Source organism: Bison bison, unplaced genomic scaffold (assembly GCF_000754665.1).
Source record: "Bison bison bison isolate TAMUID 2011002044 unplaced genomic scaffold, Bison_UMD1.0 scf7180017864331, whole genome shotgun sequence".
Classification (NCBI taxonomy): domain Eukaryota; kingdom Metazoa; phylum Chordata; class Mammalia; order Artiodactyla; family Bovidae; genus Bison; species Bison bison.
Window position 1 is genome coordinate 4,939,333 of NW_011494903.1, and position 16,429 is coordinate 4,955,761.

The 16,429-nt window shown below is 42.7% G+C and overlaps 1 protein-coding gene across 1 annotated transcript; it reads right to left on the bottom strand.

The window, feature by feature from the left end:
* Positions 1-10,888: 10,888 nt before the first annotated feature.
* Positions 10,889-11,117, bottom strand: GDNF-AS1 (GDNF antisense RNA 1 (head to head)). Its single transcript, XM_010853848.1, is given in 3 exon segments — positions 10,889-10,971; positions 10,974-11,079; positions 11,082-11,117. Coding segments are annotated over 3 exon segments (225 nt in total).
* Positions 11,118-16,429: the final 5,312 nt, after the last annotated feature.

Below are 16,429 nucleotides of genomic sequence, written 5' to 3' on the forward strand. Positions count from 1 at the left end.
ACCAGTATCCTTAACGTTGCTATTCTATCCCCACCACTCTCACCCTCTCTAACTGGATCTTTTCTTGTTTATCTTTTCCCAGTTTTCCAGGCTCCAATCTCCCTGTCTCCCTCTACTCACAAACCACCAAGGGAAAATGGAAAAGTTCTGTTACTTTATAATATAGACATGTTTAAATCTGAACACTCCTTTCCCGGTGGCTTCAGGCCCTCTTTTTCTCATCTGTTTAATAAAGTTTCCTTAACAAAAAACCACCTTCTCCTGGCATGAAACCCACTGATTCCAGCACACAGAGAAGCTACAACAGTCATTTCTGTTTTGAAATAGCAAATTTTCCTTCCCTGATATCTAGGCAATTTCCTCTTCTGCCTACAGGCCTCACTTTGATTCTTAAACCATAAGAGGCTTTTCTTGTGCCAATTCACTTTTCTCAATTACTTATATATATTTTTTCATAATATTGTAGAAATATTTCATATATTACTGAAAAACAGAACACATGATCCCATTACTCTTTCAACCATTTTCATTTTCAAAGGCTCCATTTTAGTCTTCATCCACCCATATGTATTTTAAGGCATCCATGTTTTCTCTTCTGCTTTTTGATTTTCCTGATACTACAAGCAACTTTTCATGTCTTCATTGCTGTTATTCTAATAGCTGTAGAACGCTACATCAACTTATTGCCCCACAGTTTATCTATATGTTTGTTATTGTTGTTTAGTTGCTAAGTCATGTCTGACTCTTTGCAAACCCATGGACAGTAGCCCACCAGGCTCTTCTGTCCATCAGATTTCCCAGGCAAGAATACTGGAGTGGGTTGCCATTTCCTTCTCCAGGTGGATCTTCCCAACCCATGGATCTAACCCACATCTCCTGCATTGCAGACAGATTCTTTACCAACTGAGCCACCAGGGAAGCCCTATTTGTTTGCCTTCATCTAAACTGGTTTTCTCTTTTTTAATTTCATCTTCCCTTTCTATTAGTTAAATGGGTATATATTCTTCTACTCCTGTAGAGTATCAAAAAACGGGCTTTTGTTTTAAAATCTCCTGGCAATAAGTAAATACAATTATTTATACTTTGGTTTTTGCTGGATACTCTTTGTGTGTTGTGTGTTACGTCACTTCAGTCGTCTATGACTCTGTGCAACCCTATGGACAGCAGCCCACCAGGCTCCTCTGTCGACAGGATTCTCTAGGCAAGAATACTGGAATGGGTTGCCATTTCCTTCTCCAAGATACTCTTTAGTCAACCTAAAATAAATTGTCTCCTCAAGTCCTACATGGCACCGTGATCATAGATTCAGGTCCTCCATAGCACAACAACAGAATTCCCCATGCATAGGCAGTGCCAATTTCTAGCATTAAATATTAAGCAGTTTCTGTTGTCCTCAAAGTACAAACAAGCCGGCGAATCACTTGATACCCACATTCAGATGGCCATCAGTGTAAGACACAACTTGAGCATGGGCTGATGGCAGAGATGGCCTCAAACCCAGCCTAGCCTGCCTTGTGCTGGGGCTCTGAACCCCACACAGACTCTTTCTGGGGAATAGAACCATCCTTCCATCATTTGACCCAAAATGCTGTGCATCCTTAGAGAGGCTGCTGCTGCCATTAAGTCACTTCAGTCATGTCCGACTCTGTGAGACCCCATAGATGGCAGCCCACCAGGCTCCCCCGTCCCTGGGATTCTCCAGGCAAGAACACTGGAGTGGGTTGCCATTTCAGAGGCTACCTACCTTCAAACAAAATATAGTAATCCTTCAATTATTTGTTAGAGAGGCCTTCCAAATATCCCTTTATTCTTGGCTTTGGACAACGGTTTTACATTTACATTTGAGATGTTCTCAAAACTTGAAGAATATAACGAAACCACATTGCAAAGGATTAAAGGAAAACTGAGTTTGAAAATAATCTAAAGCCTTCCTTCTCCCTCAATCTTTCAGCTAATCTACCCAGAGTTTGGGGTGGGGTACCAACTGTTTAAGACCCCAGGGTATCCACACATGCACTTCAGCAGTAAAGTTGTCTATTAATTCTTCAAAATTATCTCCCTGGACCTCGTTCATGTGACCACAAACACAAATAATGAGAATGGAAAACATCTTTGGCTCGGGAAGTAAGCTGTTTCTGTTAGTTAGACTATGATTTTGAATCTATTAGCAAAGCTTTGCTGTCTTGTCTGGAATCAGAGAGGTCAGTATGAGGTTAAGCCCAAGTGAATGGCCCGTCCCGAAATAAACATAGCACAACCCAGAGCTATGTGCAATGTTATTCTTTCACCTTCTTCCTGGGATTTCAGAGGTTGTGCAAATGGAACACTAAAAGGGACAAAATAATGTGACAGTATGAAGTAATGCCAGGAGAGAAATCCGTTTATCTGAGGATTCAGAGAAGAAATAAAACATACTTTAACTGTAGATGTGGGGCTTCCCTGGTGGCTCAGACGGTAAAGAATCCACCTGCAATGCAGGAGACCTGGGTTTGATCCCTGGGTTAGGAAGATCCCCTGGAGGAGGGCATGGCAAGCCACTCCAGTATTCTCGCCTGGACAATCCCATGGACACAAAAAGTAAGACATGACTGAGCATCTAAGCACAGTACAACTGAGGATGTACCTACCTCTACTCCCTTACAAACCCCCTCTTCCTTCAAAAAGAAAAACTTACAATTTCTCTTTTTTTTTTTTTGTCTTGTTTCCAAAACTTTTTCATTCTCCCTCTCTCTCCTATATATACAGAGGGGAAGAAACATTGGGATGTTAGAACTGAGTGGAGGAGCTGGAGAATCAGCAAAGCCAGTGCTTTTTAAACTTGTTTTAAACCAAAGAATCTGATTACTGACTAAAACACATTTGTAAACCGTATTAGCTGTGGCTGCAATGACGCTGTGTAACAACCACCCCCCAAATACAATGCTTTGAACGTTTGTTCTCTGCTTACAGATCTGCAGGTTGACTGTAAGATGGTCTGGAAGGGACTTGACTGGAGAAGTCCTGCTTCAGGCTATGGGCTCGGTCTAGTCTGCTGCACACATCTCTCATTTTCTTAGACCAGCAGCTACCTGCAGGCACATTCTCATAGTAAATGGAAGAGCACAGAGGCAAGCCAAACCAAGCAACACACGTTTCAAGCCTGTGCTGGCATCACATCCCCTCACATTCCATAAGTAATTCAAAAGTAAGTCAAAGTAAATCACATGGCCAAGCCCCAAACCAGGGGCTTGTGGTCTGCTCCAAGGGGGAGAGATTTATTTGCTGACCAGCAATCCAAATATGTAAAACAGACATATTTACATATTTTACAAAGTGGCTCTTTGCTAGTTGAGTTGAGATGAGGGAAGCCTGGACCCTGGGCTCTTCCCCTTGCCAAATTCCCAGTGAGTCCTCTGGTAACACAAGGGCTTCAAGGAACACAGCATGAAATGTCAGGCAACCTGCTCATTTTACAGATGAGAAAGTTGAGGTGCAGATAATTACAATAACTTATCCACCATCTGAGAAGTATCTGGCGTGAGGCCACCACCGAGAACACCCTCTCTACAAGTTTTCAAATCTGATGACAACTGGCCATTTTTCAGTCTCTAGTCACAGTTAGAGAGGTTACCGCAGTTACATAGTTTACAATTTGCGTAAATTGCTTGCAGCTGGAGAAAATATTCACAAATCAGGTAGCATAGTACATAAAGAAAAAGAGGGGTGGAGATATGACTCTGGCTACCGAATCTCCAGCTACTCACTTCACAGCAGCGTCTACTTTCATTCCCACCACCCATGTACGTTTGCTGTAGGTTAGAGCAGACAAACCAAGTGGGAGAGCGTATCGTTCAGCCAAATTCTACAGGCATCTTCAATACAGAAAATTTTCAAATTACAAAATAGAAACAAGGCCATAATGCTATCGTAAGGCTTCAGAAGCCAAAGCATTAGGAAGAGCGGAGAAACTTCCCCAAAGCTGTAACCCCTTAGCACCAGAGGCCCTAGAGAGAGCACCCATGGCCTGAGGATGCTGCCCAGCAAAGAGACCTACAGGTCCAGCTGGAGGACTTCTCAGGAGTAGATACCAGAAACAGAGAGTAGGGTCAACGCCAAGAAAAACAGCCATTTAACGAGGCATCCGAGAAGCCAGAGGCATACCAGGATCCCACAGAGGGCCAGGTGTTTGCAGCCTTATCCAGGCCATGATTGTGAAATCAAGGATGGGTACAAGACATGGTCCCCCTCAGCAGTTGGTGGGGAAGAGGGAATGAGGTGAAACAGCCAGGCTGTTTCTTGAGCTGCGAGTGCAAAGGGCTCCCTTGTCCAGTGTTTGGCATCCTCTCAGCACAGCTCTATTTACGCACGTTATCAGGCCACCCCAGGGACTGAAGCTTACAATCTGTCTTTCTACGCAAAAGACACTGTACTGACCTTGTGCCGTGTCATGTGAACAGAGCAGAAACTACATCTGGGAACTACATTTCCCAGAGTTCCTGTATGGCTCCAGATCAAGGCCAGCAATAAGAGAAATCTGCAGGAGATTTGGAAGGTGGAATGAAGCAATGGCCATCGGGTTCCGGAGATCAGGTTGTGGGCACCAGGTGCGGCAGCAGCTCACACACTGTCACAGCCCTGCTGGCCCACCTCAGCGCTGCTGACATCAGCTGGGTCCACAGCAGATCCAGGTCCAACCAGATCTCCCCCAGCCTCTCCAAGCCCTGAGCCGGGTACACATTCAGCTCTGTGACAACGGGCACCCGCTTTTCCTGTGCGTCCCCTGTGGGATCAAGCCTGGAGGCAGTGAGAGTCAGGGGCGCATTCCAGTTTGTTCCTGTCCTCTCCCACTTCACATCCAACTTTTGTCCCAAGTGCAGGCCCTGCTGGTCTGCGGAAGATTTAGGCCCTACACCAGACACAGAGGCAACAGCCTTGCACAGACTTTGCCACTGTTTTTCATACAGCGTAAATCTAATCTCCATAGTGAGTCCTTTATTCTGTGTCACTCAGAATAGCTGTGCTGTCCCTGATCCAATGCTAACTAATACAACCGACTATTCCCATGGTCTCAGCAAACGCAAAGACCTTCTGTTTTTGCTTCCATGTGGTTCCTCTGAACAGCTTTTTCTACCAGCTTCTGCTTTCTTGATTGAACTTTGATCACTATCACCACCACCACCACCACCAACACCACTGTCGTGGTCACCATCGTGACCACTACCAAACCACCGTCACCATTACCAAAACCATGACTACCACCATCACTTCCATTGCCACCATCATCACCAAAACCAGCGTTACCACTGCAGTCACCTGCTGCCTCCACCACAACCCTCACTCTGGCCTTATCTCCCTGAATTTTTTCACACCAACAGATGCATCCAAATTATTCCTATTTTACAAATGTGGAGCTGAGGCCCAGAGAGATTAAGTAACATGGAGAGATTTAAACCCAGGTCCAGCCCAAGTCCCCTCTTCCATCACTCCACTGCACAGCCTCTAGGACTATGTTTAACAGAAGAGGGCACTGGCCAAAGAAGCAAAAAGGACAGGAAGAAACGGAACTGTGCTGATCAAGAGAGAAGCACACAGAGAAACAGCAGCTAGAAAGCAGTAGATAGGCAAGTAGGGATGGATTCAGACAAGTCCCTCAGACCAGAGCTGGGGGCGGGGATGGGGGAGACCAGCCGCCGGGTAGCAGCAGCTCTGATCTAAAGCCCGCCTGGGATTTCAAGAGAAAGTGGCCTTGCTTTTGCCAAACTCAAAAGGGACAGCCTCAGAGGAAAGCCTGCCCGCTGCCTGGAAGACAGAAATCAGGTCCTTTCTGGCCTCCAAAGAAAGAGTCAGTGAGTTCAAAGATGCAGGGGTCACAAATTATGAGAAGCACCTGTAATGCCCACTGAATGCCTTGGCCAAAGCTGTTCTCAGCCCTGGCTGTGCCTTAGAAGAGTTCTGAAACTCTTCACCCTGAAAACTTCTCTTACCTTTTAAATATTCCCCAGTTCATTTTAACATGCAGAAAGGGCTGAGAAACAATGCATTAAACCAACACAACTCAACTGAGCTCATGATTCTCCTCCATTTGAGCCCCCAGAAGTCTCTCCACTCTCGTATGATTTAGTTGGGTTCTTGAACAAAGTGACTCTGGATAAGAGATAGTGGTAAAGAAGATGAGAAAAAAACATTCTATCCCAGGAAGAAGAAACAGATGAGCCTAATTTTAGATGGAGGAATCTACCCCTTTTTATTTGGGGATGAGAGAAATTGAGTTACTCTACGGGCTGAAGCAGTAAGAAAAGGAAAGTAGGTTGGAGGTGGCTCCAGTAGATGCAGCGAGTACTGCCCTCCCCCTGGCTCAAGGTAAAGTTCCTCACTTTCTACATTATTCAAAGGCTCCATGGAACAAGAGCAATTATAATCAACAATAGTGATGGTTAGCATTTGTCAAACACTTATTATGTGCCAGGCACTGTGCTAAGTTCTTTATGTATAGTAACTCTTAATTCTCAAGGTAACTTTATGTAGTAGAGGCTAGCATTTCCCCCTCATGAACAGATGAAGAAACTGAAGCACAGAAAGGCTAAAGAATTTGCCCAAATTCATGAAGGGTCAGAGCTGGGACAGTAACCCAGGAATATGTCTCCAGAGTCCACACTCCTAACACTACATCATCCAACATCTCATCCCTCATGGTCCCTGAGGTAATATTATCCCCATTTTACAGGTGGAAAGACAGGTGGAAAGTTAAGTGACTTTCTCAAGCTGCCCCGTCACCTCACTAGCACAGCCTGGACTGGGATCCTTCATAAGTAGAAATACACCAGACAGGTTTAGGAGCAGTTTAGCCTCAGAGAAATGTTACTAAATGCCCAATTCTTCCCCAACACCACCCCATCCTTCATACTCAGAGGATACACAGAAATCACATGCAACGATATTTCTAAATAACTGTACTTTAAAAAATCTATTCAAGACCCAAACCAGCACTGGCTTAAGTGCCAAGTCTAAAAATGACACATAAATAGAAGAAACGGTGAATCCAGTCATACTCTAGGCTGGGCAAAACATCTCAGATTATTTGTTTCAAACATTTTGCAATTGGCAAGACCCAAACCACATTTTTCCAAGCATTCCCTTCTCCACTCCCCCCGCCATGGCCCTGCTTTACATTGCAAACCCATGTGTATTTCCCAAAAAATGTAATCCATATGTCTCTGATCCGTTTACACTTAACTCATCAAATTGTTGTTTGCTCAGAGTTGTTTGCTGCCCATGAAGCCTTCTGAGACTGTCTGTGAGGCCTTCAAAAAGCTCTTTCAGCTTCTTTTCTTAGAAACAGGAAGCTACATTTAGTCAAGGGCAAATGAAATTGAAAATGTTGGCAATGGGAGGGAAGAAGTTCCGGGACTGAAAAGTTTGTTCTTTGTTCCCATGGCAGAACAGTAAGGAAGGTCCCCCTGAGGTGGTATTTCAAGGTTTTGGGTACTTGCTCTTGGTGAAACGACAAGGTTAGGGGCTGTCCAATTTTGTCTTCAGTCATCCACAGTCCCTCTGTGGCTACAGTCCCTGAGGTGGCTTTGGAATGGACTGGAGAACCAGGAGCACGTCCCTGACCTGGGTCATCAGTGATCTGATGGTAAACCCTATATACTGGATTTCTATCTCAGCAGCTAAAGATCTTGCAAATTCTGCTTTTATATCTACCTGAAAAAAAAAAAAAAAAAAGCATGCATATAGACAACAAATCAAACACTTCTTAAAACAAACCATTACATCTGATATGGTTTAACCCATCCATGTTTTTTGGCCTTTGCAAAAGGTTCTAGTTTTGTGTTTGGTTGTTGGTTTCTTTTTTTTTTTTTTAATTGCTTAAGTTCAGCTAACTTCTGTCCTTTGGGAAAACTGATCTATGTAAATATGGTTTAACTAAAGAGATTCAAGACAGTCACATGTGTTTTACATTTCCTAATCATCCTGAGCTCTGTACATAGTGAGCAGACTGAGAAAATGATGGTGGTCTCATTTCAACATCAGTTTTCATCCTTTTTATCTCCCAAGAATACTGAATGATGGCTGAAGAGAATCGCACTTCCTATTTCCAGACAATCAGAAGCTGGTATTTATGGAAACCCTGTCAGTGTGTGAAGGTGACTGAATGGGTGGAAGGCTCTAAGGGAAATAACAACTCTCTTCTCTAAGATGTCCACATTCTCAATGTTGACCAAAAGTTTAGTGAAGATTCATTTTAAATATTCCAAGCCCCTGATTAAATTGAATATGACCAACATTTAAATATGATCAATACAGTGTTAATTGCATTCATCTTCTAGTACTGCATGATAAGTCACTACAGCATAAGTGGCTTACAACATAAATTTGCTGTCTCACAATCTCCATGGATCAGGGATCCAGGTGTGGCTAAACTGGGTCTCTGCTCAGGCTCTCAGACAGTTGGAATTGGAAAAGACCCTGAAGCTTGGAAAGATTGAAGGCAGGAGGAGAAGGGGATGACAGAGGATGAGATGGTTGGATGGCATCATCAACTCAATGGACATGAGTTTGAGTAGGCTCCAGGAGTTGGAGATGGACAGGGAAGCCTGGCATGCTACAGTCCATGGGGTTGCAAAGAGTTGGACATGACTGAGTGAAGGCGTCAGTCAATCTATGTCCTCATCTGGAAGCTGAACTGGGGAAGAATCCACTTTCAAGTTCATTAAGGTTGTTGGCAGCATTCACTTCCTTATGACTGTAGGTATCTCCATTTTCTTGATAGCTTTTGGCCATGAACTGCTCTCAAGTCTTTGAAGCCCCCCTTGGGTCCTTGCCAAGCAGGGCCACATTCTTAAAACATAACTACTTACTTCTTCAAAGCCAGCAGGAGAGTCTCATCCTTCACGAATGGCCCAGTCCTGCTTCAAGGGCCTTTGCCTGATTAGGACAGGCCCACCCTATATCTATCCCCTCCTCTTGATTAACTCAGAATCAACTGATTTGGAACTTTAATTACATTTTCCAAACTTCTTACCTTAGCTGTATAATATAACCCAGAAGGGGTATGACATCTCTCATATTCAAAGGTTCCATCCACACGTAAGGAGAAGCATGGATGCTGGGGAGGGGGCTGGATTTTGGAGGCCACCTTAAAATTCTGCACACTATACCTACTATGTGCAAGGGTATGGTGATGCATAAGTTATGAATCCTACCTTCACAAAACTCACATCCAAATAAAAGCAGTGTATACATAACAAATAATGAGTACTACCTGAGATACATTCTGTAATAGAGATATGTTCAATGTTCGGAAACAGCACAAAAGTGGTCACATAGAAATCAAGATGGGTAAGGTGAACAGAAGTTCGGCAGGCAAGCATGTATGGGAAAGAGGGGATGAAATAAGATTGCCTGAAACACTATAGTGTGATTAAGAAATTATCAGGAATTTGATTTTCCTAAGAGTTTAGCATGAGAAACGCTGGGCTGGAAGAAGCACAAGCTGGAATCAAGATTGCCAGGAGAAATATCAATAACCTCAGATATGCAGATGACACCACCCTTATAGAAGAAAGTGAAGAAGAACTAAAAAGCCTCTTGATGAAGGTGAAAGAGGAGAGTGAGAAAGTTGGCTTCAAGCTCAACATTCAGAAAATGAAGATCATGGCATCTGGTCCCATCACTTCATGGCAAATAGATGGGGAAACAGTGGAAACAGTGTCAGACTTTATTTTTTTGAGCTCCAAAATCACTGCAGATGGTGATTGCAGCCATGAAATTAAAAGACACTTATTCCTTGGAAGGAAAGTTATGACCAACCTAGATAGCATATTGAAAAGCTATCTAGAGACATTACTTTGCCAACAAAGGTCTGTCTAGTCAAGGCTATGGTTTTTCCTGTGGTCATGTATGGATGTGAAAGTTGGACTGTGAAGAAAGCTGAGCGCCGAAGAATTGATGCTTTTGAACTGTGGTGTTGGAGAAAACTTCTTGAGAGTCCCTTGGACTGCAAGGAGATCCAACCAGTCCATTCTGAAGGAGATCAGCCCTGGGATTTCTTTGGAAGGAATGATGCTAAAGCTGAAACTCCAATACTTTGGCCACCTCATGCAAAGAGTTGACTCATTGCAAAAGACTCTGATGCTGGGAGGGATTGAGGGCAGGAGGAAAAGGGGATGACAGAGGATGGGATGGCTGGATGGTATCACCGACTCAATGGACATGAGTTTGAGTGAACTCTGGGAGATGGTGATGGACAGGGAGGCCTGGCGTGCTGCGATTCATGGGGTCGCAAAGAGTTGGACATGACTGAGTGACTGAACTGAACTGAACTGAAGAGTTTAGCAAATATGCTGAGCATCTTTATTTTGACTTGTCTTCTCCAAAAGAGTAGGAAGATTAATTGCCTTAAAGCCTGGTTAACAGACCATGTGTATGTGTATGTAATATGTTGCATGTGACCCATCTGCTTACAGCAATCATGAGAATAACACTGAAGGAAAAAATGTATAATAAATTAGCACTCCAGCTGTGGACTGAATGTCTGTTTACCCTAAAAAATCATATACTGAAGCCCTAACCACCCACTCCATTCAACTGTATTTGGAAGTGGAGCCTCTGAGAAGTAATTAGGTCATGAGGGTAGAACTTTTATGGGGGGATTAGTGCCCCTTATGAAAAAGAAATGGACTTCCCAGGTGGTGCTAGTGGTAAAGAAACCGCCTGCCAAAGCAGGAGACATGAGGCTCAAGTTTGATCCCTGGGTCAGAAAGATCCCCTGGAGGAGGACATGGCAACCCACCCCAGTATTCTTGCTTGGAGAATCCAATGGACAGAGGAGCCTGGAGGGCTACAGTTCATGGGGTTGCAAAGAGTTGGACATGACTAAAGCGACTTGCACAAACTGATTAAGACATCAGCCCTGTAAGGAAACATGCTTCTGTGTTTCCCTCAGAATGTATGGACCTTTTACAATTGAAAGTTGCCCTTGAAATAATTTTCATTCCAGAAAGGTGGGAATGAGTCCATACCTACAGGCATAACAACAGGAAAAGCCAAGGCAATTGCTGCATCCCAGAGCACAAAGAACAGCAACCAAAGCTGGACAGAAAGCCAGGCCAATCCCAGTGCCTGAGGCAACACATGCTAAACTGCAGCCCACATCCTGGCACTTTCATAACTTGAAACAGGATTCGCTTTTGAAGCTTGAAGCCTTCTGACTCCTCCACCACAATATATAAACACAGGCCAGAAAGAAAATGCCTCTAAAAATTACAGTAGCCTTTATGGCAACTCTAAAACACCTCTTGAACCACTAGGAAGATGACAATACTATAAATGAAAATGCAATCATCTTGCCGACAGTTTGGGTCCACATGTTCCACTTCCATCGCCAAGTCTGTCTGTGGGGTATTTTCTGGTTACTCAGACCTGCTCAAGCTGGGTCTCCCTCTCTGGAGCCCTCCTGGAAAGCCACAAGGCAGAGGGGAAAGTATGTTAGATATGACATTAGGGAACCAGGGTTCCAGATTCGATTCAGTTTGTTCTTTCATTTACCCAGGATTATTGAAGGATAAGTGATTTTCCCACTTCTTGGATAAGTGAGTTTTCCAGACAACTGAAAAAATTGCTAGCTACAAGCTGTTTGCACTTTATTGTTTAAATATGGGAAATTCTCCTAAGATATGGTATCTATTAAGAGATGGGCCCTGGAGCCAGGATGCCTGGGTTTGAATCCCGGCTCCAACACATGCTTACTGAGTGACATGGGCAAGGAACTTAACTTCTCTGTGTCTCTGGGGATAGCCCCTACTTCATAAAGTAGCACAGAGGGTTATGACATAAAACGCTAGAACTGTACCTAGCATATAATAATTATTTCATAAGTACATGTTTATTCTAAAACAAATTATGAAAAATAAGAGTTGAGAGGCTTTTCTTCTCAGAGTCATCATCATAAACACCAAGCAAAACACTTTATGCATGTGTATAATACATACTATATAATGGGTTGGCCAAAAAGTTCATTCAGGCTTCCCATATGATCTTTTGGAAAAACCCAAATGAACTTTCTGGCCAACCCAATATTATATGCTGTACAACACACCCATTCTCACTAAATACATACACACACATACGCATAATAAAATATATAAAATCATGCTTTCATGACTCACTGGAATATATTAGGAAGACTACATTTACCCTATGTGACCTCAGAAGGTGGTTTTCAATGCCTCGTGTTTATCTTTTTCAAACATCCTAGCTGCCCCTCTTTGGTCTAACTGCTGTGTCTGACTGTCTTCTCCCTCTGAGTTGTTCTAGATTCTAGGACTGGGAAACCAGACTACAAAGCTTGCTGGAACTGTGAGCAGAAGCAGAGCACAGCCATCTGAATGAGAGTCTTACAGGCTCCGTTATGAACTAAACGTATGGGCTTAAATATCTGGGCACTGAAGAGAGCAATATTCAACTTGCTTTCTCAATCTTGACCATACTCTAAATGAGGTTTGCAGCTACATTCACATGGCCTTCACGCACTGTGAGCACGTCTCCAGAGCCCTCACAGTGGGGATGGGATGAGGAAGGTTCACCCAGTGAGCCAGCAAGCCCTCCACTTGCACTTCAACCAGAAGGGTTCTGATATTTTATATAATGGGGCTCTGTATACAGCGGTGAAGTGAAGTGAAGTTGCTCAGTCGTGTCTGACTCTTGGCAACCCCATGGACTGTAGCCTACCAAGCTCCTCTGTCCATGGGATTTTCCAGGTAATAGTACTGGAGTGGATTGCCATTTCCTTCTCCAGGGGATCTTCCCAACCCAGGGATCGAACCCAGGTCTCCCGCATTGTAGACAGATGCTTTACCATCTGAGCCACCAGGGAAGTCTAAGCATACAATGACAGTTTGTGAAAAAGGACTTCGCTGCTAAATAAATAACTAAAGCTGACAGCTACTGTTCTACAGAGTCATGTTTGCCAGATATCTGACATCTGAACATACGTTCTCCTCTGTATGTTTGAAATATTTCAAAAATTAAAAAGAGAATTACAAGCTACACATAACTAGGAATTAAACATAAGAATTCACACATGATAAATGAGACCAGACATCTATAGAAAATATTTCCACATAAGTCACCATAACTATGATTTAAAAAAAAAAATTTAATGAGATTAGGCTAACCCCATATCCCACCAATGAGCCACCAAGTTAACTGTAAATAAATGTAAAATAAGTTATAGTTCTTACAAGTCTAATGTTGATGATGGCTACAAATAGATGGGAGTGAATTGCATGGTTGAGAAAAGGAGAATTGTTAACAATCATTTGTCAGGGTTTTTCCAGAATTCACCTAAAGAGATTCCAATAGCTGATGTTGAGTTTCTGTTTAGAAACATCCCACAAGTGAAGATGGACACGTTAGCATGATTGAAATGATGTTTCAGCAACATCAAACTCTCTCTTATTCTAACTCTATCCTTACCACTGTGTTAACAAGGATTGTTTCAGCTTCAAGAAGCAGAAAGACACAAAAGCGTCTTTAAAATAGCTTAACCAAGATCAAAGTTTATTTCTCTCTCATACATGGAGTCTTGAGGTAGGTAGTCTCCAAGGACCCGGGCTTCTTCTACCTTACTGCTCTGCCATGAATGGCTTCCATTCTCAAGATCCCTTCTGACCCAAAATGGGTGCTAAAGTTCCAGACATTATGACGACACTTCAGACAGCAGGAAGGAGGAAGAGTAGGAAAGGGAAACCCCCCTTCTTTTAAGGAAACTTCTTAAAAGTTTCACACACCCCTTCTGTTTACATCATATTGGTCACAACTTGGTCATGTGGCCACACTTAGCTGTGCAAAAGACTGGCTGGGAAATATAATCTTTATTCCAGACAGTTCTATTCCCACACTGTGAAAGAAGGGAGAACAGATATTAAATGATAACAAAAGCCTCTACCATGCCATCTCCTGATTTCTATTTTGACTTCCTAGGTGAACCTACTCAATGGAAATAGAGTGGTATCCCTGTTATCCACTCTTTCCCTAATTATATGTTTAAAATTTCATTTTAAAATACCTGTTATTTGTTAAGTACCTTTTATGATTCCTATTCAGCAATAAAAAGGAACAAAGTATTAATCTGTGGAACTACATTGATAAATCTCAAGATAATTACACCAAGTGAAGATAGCCAGAACCACCCCCGCCCCCGCACACACACACAAAAAGGAGTATGTGTTGTATAATTACATTTAAATAAAATTCTCAAAAATGCAAACAAATATACAGTGACAGAGAGCAGAACAATGGTTGGGAACAACAGAAAAAGGAGAGGACGGAACACAAGGGAGCTTTGGAGATGATGGATCTATTCCTTATCTTGATCATGGTGATGGTTTCCGGGGTGAATATATGTATCAAAACTCATTAAATGGAAAACTAAAAATGTAATTGATCCTACATCATTTATACTTCAACAACACTATAAAATACTTTTTTTTAAAAAAAAAAGAACCTATTACATGCCTGGCAGATGCTGGGCACAGAGGATACAAAATTAGCTATGAGCCCTGTTCTGATGAATAAAACAGGCTTATCAGTTTAGAGGGAGTGAATGGATCCCCCAACACTGAGCACCGTCAATAAATAGACTAAATCAAGGCACTCAGTCCACAAAGTGAGGGTCAGATTCTGGCTGTTGTGTCCAGCCAACCCCCCAAACCCAGCCTGAAACAGCCCATCAGGCTTAACCATTTTGCAGTGAAGAGCAAAATACAAGTACACATCATGCTGTAGGTCTATTTCTACATATGGCTATGGATACATATGGGGAATTATATTAATACTTTAAAAGTCCCAAAGTTAAGTGTGTATTTTCCCTTTCAGAAATGAAATTCAATGGCATGCTCCCTTCACTTTTCACATCTGTGTTGCAGAGCCAGAGAGGATCATATGACAAAGCCAAGAAGTTGACACGAACAGATCTTCAGAAGGAATAGTCTAGCAAGACAGCTATTTGGAATCTGCTACTTCCAATGACCAATACCACTCATGTCTTGGCATCCCTGGGCACTGCTCTTGTCCTGTGGGTGATGTTGCAATGGTGCAGCGTGCTAAGTTCTGGAAACCTCAGATGTCAGCACAAAGGCAAATACAACTGGTCAAATACTCTATTTGATTCTCAATTTTGCCCCCTTGCTTCCCAGGGCTTATGAAGGTTAACAGAACGTTTTCTTAGAATGGAAAGCCGTGACTTCTACCTTTTCCACTTTGAGAACAAAAAAATCATAAAAGCATAATGGTTGTCAGGAACTGGGAGGAAGAGGGAGAGATGAATAAACAGAATTAAAGGATTTTCAGGGCAGTGAAAACATTCTATACAATACTATAATGATTGACACGTGTCATCGAATGTTTATCTAAATCTATAGAATGTACAACACCAAAAGTGAGCCCTAATGTAAACTGTAGTGATAATGATGTGTCAATGTAGGTTCATCAACTGTAAGAAACACACCACTCTGGTGGGAGATAGATAATCTCTGTACCTGTGGATAATCTTTCACCTGCCCCTGGGAAGATTCTGTACCTTCCCCTCAATTTTGTTATGAACCTAGAACTTCTCCAAAAAGTCTTAATTTAAAAGACTGACATGCAAAATGATAATCAACCTCACTAGAATTATATACATTCTAATAAAAATAATGAGATATTATTCCCAACATACTGGCCTTTTAAATTACAGTAATAAAGTGCTCATATACAGTAGGTACGAAGAAGGAAATGACAGCCCACTCCAGTATTCTTGCCTGGAGAATCCCAGGGACAGAGGAGCCTGGTGAGCTGCTGTCTATGGGGTTGCACAGAGTCGGACACGACTGAAGCAACTTCTGCTGGGTCATCAAAAAAGCAAGAGAGTTCCAGAAAAACATCTATTTCTGCTTTATTGACTATACCAAAGCCTTTGACTGTGTGGATCACAATAAACTGTGGAGAATTCTGAAAGAGATGGGAATACCAGACCACCTGACCTGCCTCTTGAGAAACCTATATGCAGGTCAGGAAGCAACAGTTAGAACTGGCCATGGAACAACAGACTGGATCCAAATAGGAAAAGGAATGCGTCAAGGCTGTATATTGTCACCCTGCTTATTTAACTTATACGAAGAGTACATCATGAGAAACGCTGGACTGGAAAAAGCACCAGCTGGAATCAAGATTGCCAGGAGAAATATCAATAACCTCAGATATGCAGATGACACCACCCACCCTTATGGCAGAAAGTGAAGAGGAACTAAAAAGCCTCTTGATGAAGGTGAAAGAGGAGAGTGAAAAAGCTGGCCTAAAGCTCAACATTCAGAAAACTAAGATCATAGCATCTGCTCCCATCACTTCACGGCAAATAGATGGGGAAACAGTGGAAACAGTGTCAGACTTTATTTTTTTGAGCTCCAAA